The sequence below is a fragment of the Microtus ochrogaster genome, chromosome 6 (genome assembly GCF_000317375.1).
Source record: "Microtus ochrogaster isolate Prairie Vole_2 chromosome 6, MicOch1.0, whole genome shotgun sequence".
Lineage (NCBI taxonomy): Eukaryota > Metazoa > Chordata > Mammalia > Rodentia > Cricetidae > Microtus > Microtus ochrogaster.
Window position 1 is genome coordinate 68,407,390 of NC_022013.1, and position 6,288 is coordinate 68,413,677.

At 46.1% G+C, this 6,288-nt stretch overlaps 1 protein-coding gene across 1 annotated transcript in view; it reads left to right on the plus strand.

Annotated features, from left to right (window-relative positions):
• The first annotated feature begins 461 nt into the window (after nucleotides 1–461).
• Nucleotides 462–6,288, plus strand: part of Sh2d1b (SH2 domain containing 1B) — a 24,792-nt gene continuing 18,965 nt past the window's right edge. The window contains exon 1 of the mRNA XM_005348819.2: nucleotides 462–627. Within this exon, the coding sequence (XP_005348876.1) occupies nucleotides 494–627 (134 nt within the window). The 5' untranslated portion in view covers nucleotides 462–493. The remainder of the gene's footprint in view (nucleotides 628–6,288) is intronic.

Below are 6,288 nucleotides of genomic sequence, written 5' to 3' on the forward strand. Positions count from 1 at the left end.
CCCAGGGGATGCTCTCAGTGACTGCAACTGAGGATATCCTGTCGGGACCCAAGGGCAGGCCAGTACAGATGCCTGAATACTAGCAAGTCCAGCAGGATCAGTAGTATGCTCGTTAGAGAGCACAATGCTAGCCAGAAGGGACCAAAACCAGTGGGAGATATGCTGGACCAGGGAGCTTGACTCTAGTGTTGCTGCTGCAGCCACGAACAGCATTGCCTGTGAGCTGGAGGGCACTCACCGCCTTCTGTGAGTCATATTTGAGACACCCACCCCTAGGCTGAAATGCCTTGGTCACTTTATCACCCCTCCCTTCTCATTTCCTGTGTCTGCTAAAGCTGACTGAACCCACAGAGCAATTTCATCTTGTTTGGACCACACTTGAAGAGGGACATTTCCCTTCCACCACTCTGTCCACTTCCCTCTTCAAAGTCACGACTTGGCCCGGAGCTGGATCTCAGGTTGCCAGGACAGTTAAAGCATAACTTTGCCCTCCATGGAGCTGCCTTACTACCACGGCCCGCTAACCAAGCAAGAGTGTGAAACCCTGCTCCTCAAGGGCGGGGAGGATGGCAACTTTCTGTTAAGAGACAGCGAGTCTGTGCCAGGAGTCCTGTGTCTCTGCGTCTCGTGAGTAGCCTTGACTTCATGAGTTGAACCCTGATGGCAGCCATATACTCAAGGAGTTGAGCCTAATGCTACTTTGCAGTGCTAAGGAGTCAGACATGGCTACAAGGCTGTGCCTACCCAGGTCTTTGGCTTTCCTTTCCCTCCCAGTTGTGGATGCTATACGAGCAGACCCTGAGAGAGCAGGAGTAGGGATGGTGGAGAAGGAAAATAAGAGGGTGATGGGCAGAAGGGAGAACTGTCGGAACACCGTCTCTTCTCCGTATCTCTTTATTTGATACGGAGAAGTCAAGGGGCCCTTTAGAATGCTTCAGGCTGAAAGGCTCTCTGGCTACATTCTCATGCAGTATCTAAAGTGCTAATATTTCACGCTTTGTCTGGTTGGTAAAAGACTTTATAAGCAGCATTTCTTTGTTTCTTTTTATCCTTTTTGTGACCTTTTTGAGGCAAGCAAACACGACCGTCATTTTTATAGATGAAGAAATAGAGAAACAGCAAGTCCTTGATCATGCCTGTTTGAGACATGGAGGAGGACTTTATGGAGGGCCTCCTGAGAGGCGTAGTGATGGGTGCAAGGGTGATGTCAGTGGGAGAGGGAGAGTGGGCTTACCTCTGAATCTAGAGTGAACAAGTAAGAATTCATAGCGACGAGCAGGATCGGGGGGGGGGGTCAGTGCACGGAAAAGTACTAAGAGGAAACTTCTGAGAGAAGAGAAGCGCCGGCTGAAAGGCACCCCGGGTTTCAGCTGAGTGAAGGCCACCATGATTAGATATCATCTGGCAGACGGCGGCAGACGAAAGGAGCCGATGAGATACTGAGGATGCTCAGATAGTACCAGGATCCTCTGATGAAGCTGAATTTTGTAACCAAAATGCACAGGTGGGCTGGGGAGGTTTAGGAGCTCGGCTGAAGTCTGGGCAGACAAAGGGTTGTTGTCCCTGTAGGAGAGCTCTCTTGTGCTTCTCAGAGAAAGTTTCTCAGAGAAAGCTGGGAGGGCAAAAGTGACTGTCATTGCTAACTGTTATGGGGGACCTATTGCTAACTGTTATGGGGGACCTATTGCTAACTGTTATGGGGGACCTATTGCTAACTGTTATGGGGGACCTTTGTTTCTTTAAATGGTGCCCGGAGAAACGGGGGTGTGAGAAAGTGAGCATTCAGTCCTTCCCAGCTTCTGAGGCTAAACGTGATTGTCAGGTTGTTTGTGTGTTCATCTGTGGTTCCATGTGTCAGAGGCCTGGTCCCCAGGTAGTAATATTAAGAGATGGAACAAGGGGAGACCATAGGTATTGGAACTATTACCTTTGGAAGGATCTTAGGAGAAGCTGGGTTAGTTCTTCCTAAGTGGACAGTTATAAAAATAGTAAGACTGGCCCTTCCCCTGACCCTTGTTCTGGTTTACTGTCTCTCCATGTGATCCTTCCCTCTGCATGATGTCATCTGCCCCTATGTGATACAGCCAAGTGGGCCTTCGCCAGAACTGGGCCATACTGAGCAGATGAGTGGCGAGCGCTGGGATCTGGAACTTCAAAGTGATAACGTGGAGAATAAGACCACTACCACAGTTTGAGCCAAATTTAAAGCAAGCTTGATTTTTTTTTAAATGGGGTGCATTGAAGAGCTGTCTAGTGACTGCCTCCTAAATTGAGTTAAAGAGAACAGTCCTGAATCAATTTCTTGGGCACCTTTTGAGAAGTAAAATCATGAGTAGTTTTTACAGAAGAGAGACAATGGGGCAATAAGGAAATTTAAAAAAATCTCAAAAAAGAAAAATAAACATCATATGGTTGCCATGATGATTGTGGTTACCTGATTAGGGAAGGTTTAGAGAAGGTGCAGGGAGGGTCAGGGAAGGCCAGAGAGGGTCAGGGAGGGTCAGGGAGGGCCAGGGAGGGCCAGGGAGGGTCAGAGAGGGTCAGAGAGGGTCAGGGAGGGTCAGGGAGGCTCAGGGAGGCTCAGGGTGGGTCAGAGAAGGTCAGGGTATTCTTAAAAACAAGTCCGAGTCATGGGTTAGGGACTGTCAGGTTCCTGGAAACAGAAAGCAACTCAGCTTTTACAGTAAATAGAAACTCAAGTTTGACAATATAGCACAATGGCTCCTGCCTTCAAAATAGAGCCAGGAAGATTCCTCATTAGTCCTTAAACTAGTGCTACACCATTGCACCTCTGAAGGAAGTGATCAGAACTACTTAAGGTGGGGTACATGGCAATAGGAAAAAGAGAGACTGGACCCATCTCGGCCAGGATCCCAGAGCACATGGTCTGCACTGAGATTCTCTTTCAACTCTTAGCTTCCCTGAGGTGTGTCAGCCCAGATCATATATTCATGGAGAGCAAAGGCAACTTAGACTCGTTTAAAAACAACAACAACAAAAGTCAAATGAGAAAAGGAATAAATGAATAAATATTTGCTGAGCACCTTCAGAGGATCAAGCGTCACCCTCCTCGCTGCCCAGGTCACAGAAGAAGAGGTCATGTCCTCACCCATGTCAGAGAAGAGCCGATGTCATGTGGGCTCAGACATCAGATGTAGGTCAAATGACCCTAGTGACCTCATCATAGACTATGATCACCATTATTTAAAGTTTCTCACAGGCCAAGCCCTGTGCTATGTTCTGAGCTGATACCTTCACTACAGGCCTGAGCCTGTAGTAGAGGAAATTAAGAAGGCAGTGGACCCTGTGGGGCATGCAATTGGTATGATGATTAGAGAGAGAGTATCGCGGTGCACTGTGGGAGCCGGCAGCGAAGAATGACCAATCCCTTGAGGAGCGGAGAGCCTCACGTTGGTGCTGAGTCTTGGAGGATAAACAAAACCTTCTTTTATTCATTCAGTAAGTGTACGCCGAAGTTCTTTAGGTTCCAGGCATAGCTGTAAGCATTGGAATCCAGCAACAAGTAGTGGAGGAAACGCCCCTTTGTGGAGATCCTTGTAGTAACTAATGTTACCCTATCTTATGAGGGGTAGCAAAACCTTGTTCTTGTCTGTTATTTGTTTTGTGTGTGTGTGTGTGTGTGTGTGTGTGTGTGTGTGTTTGAGACAGGGTCTCACAAAGTCCAAGTATTCGTCACTATGTAGCTCAAACTTATTTCAAAATCACAGAACTCTGCTTGTCTTCACCTCCTAAATGTGATTATAAGTATCCATCATCCAACTGTTTATATAGTATCCTATGTTTCAACTTTACTAATGCCCCCAGAGTCACTGAAATACGTGCAGGGTGGTTATCTCAGAACGAGGCTATAAAGTGCCCAGGGAACTCTGCTATAAAGTGCCCAAGCAGGTGACCTGAGCCCTTACTGTGCTCTCATATCCAGAATCTTGCCATCCTGCTTGCCAGAGACAAACCCCTTCTTTGCTGCACTATATGGACTTCTGGGCTGTTACCAAGCCAAACGAGGAAAGCAAGAAAAGTCAGAGATAAAGGAGGGAGGACAGCAGTGGTGGCTCATGCTTGTGGACCTAGCAATTTGGATTGCTAACCTGGCTTGTAGAATGAGGCCCTGTCTCAAAATTCCAAAAAGAGAAAGGAAAGAAGGAAGGAAAGCCGGAGGGAGGGAAGGAAGGAGGGAAGGAAGGAACAAAAGAGGAAAAGAAGGAAGGGAAGGGAGGGAAGGAAGGAGGGAAGGAAGGGAAGGAAGAGGAAAGGAAGGAAAGGAAGGGAAGATGGAAGGAAGTAAGGAAAAACCATTTAGCCAGGCATGACAATGTATGCCTGGAATCAATTCCAGCCCTTGAGAGGGAGAGGCAAGAAGATCTGGAGTTCAAGGCCAGATTTGGCTACATAATAAGTTGAGGCTAGCCTGAACTATACAACATCCTGTTAAAAAATAAATAAAAGGAGGAAGAAGATGAGGCGGATAGGAAGAGGAACTAATGAAAGGCGTGGGAAGCCTCAGAGAACGTCAATCTTGCAGAGAGCTACAGTACATATGGGCAGGAAACCGCACCTGGTCACCCAAAGTCATGAAGGCTAGAAAACCTCAATGTGTGAAATGCCTGTGCAGTGCGACTTCATGAAAGTGAGGAAATTGAAACCGGCTCTGCCTTTGCACCTGTAGATTCCAGGCAGGACACACATTAGAGGGTGAAAAGGATTCCTCTGAGGAAAGACTCCATCAAGGGAAGGGCAGACTTCCTGTAGCCAGAGAGGCTGCAGGTGTTGTCTGCATTGAGGGGATTGGGGCAATGACTCTCTGTCATCAGAGTTGCAGCTTCCAGATCTTTAAAAAGGGTTCAGAAAGAAAAGCAATAATCTGAACAGCTATATTGTCCTTAAGACATATGCAAACGCCTTCAAGAAAAACCAAAGGGCTGGTTGAAGTTCACTGGTAAAGGATTAGTCTATCATACACAAGGCTCTGAGTTCAATCATAGTACCAAAATACAATTACTACTACTAATGTAACTCTCAAAACAAAATTTAAAAGAGGGCATGGTGATTCTTGCCTGGGTTCCCAGTATGTAGGAGGTTGGGGTAAAAAAGATGGTCACGAGTTTCAGGCCAGCCTGAGCTACACAGTGAGTTTCAGATCAGTCTGGAATATGGTGTGAAATCTTGTCATAAGGGCAAGAAGAAAAAGAAAAAAAAGAAAATGGGAGGGAAGAAAGGTAGGAATGAAAGAAAGAAAAGAGGAAAAATAGAAAGTAGAAAAATAACCATTAACACTTATAAAAAGGGAAAGAAAAGCAGAAATTATTTCCCTCCAAATTCAGAAGTCATTTACATTTCAACACACATCAGCAAACTTTTTGCCATGCACACATTGCAATTGTATATGTAATAAAGGGCTCTCTACACAAAATAGTTTTGAACCCCTTTTTCTCTGAACATGATGTGTGTGTGTGTTTTTTCTGTTTGTGTGTTGCTTTCATTTGTTTTTAAATGGTGCCTGGAGAGACGGGGGTGTGAGAAAGTGAGCATTCAGTCCTTCCCAGCTTCTGAGGCTAAACGTGATTGTCAGGTTGTTTGTGTGTTCATCTGTGGTTCCATGTGTCAGAGGCCTGGTCCCCAGGTAGTAATATTAAGAGATGGAACAAGGGGAGACCATAGGTATTGGAACTATTACCTTTGGAAGGATCTTAGGAGAAGCTGGGTTAGTTCTTCCTAAGTGGACAGTTATAAAAATAGTAAGACTGGCCCTTCCCCTGACCCTTGTTCTGGTTTACTGTCTCTCCATGTGATCCTTCCCTCTGCATGATGTCATCTGCCCCTATGTGATACAGCCAAGTGGGCCTTCGCCAGAACTGGGCCATACTGAGCAGATGAGTGGCGAGCGCTGGGATCTGGAACTTCAAAGTGATAACGTGGAGAATAAGACCACTACCACAGTTTGAGCCAAATTTAAAGCAAGCTTGATTTTTTTTTAAATGGGGTGCATTGAAGAGCTGTCTAGTGACTGCCTCCTAAATTGAGTTAAAGAGAACAGTCCTGAATCAATTTCTTGGGCACCTTTTGAGAAGTAAAATCATGAGTAGTTTTTACAGAAGAGAGACAATGGGGCAATAAGGAAATTTAAAAAAATCTCAAAAAAGAAAAATAAACATCATATGGTTGCCATGATGATTGTGGTTACCTGATTAGGGAAGGTTTAGAGAAGGTGCAGGGAGGGTCAGGGAAGGCCAGAGAGGGTCAGGGAGGGTCAGGGAGGGCCAGGGAGGG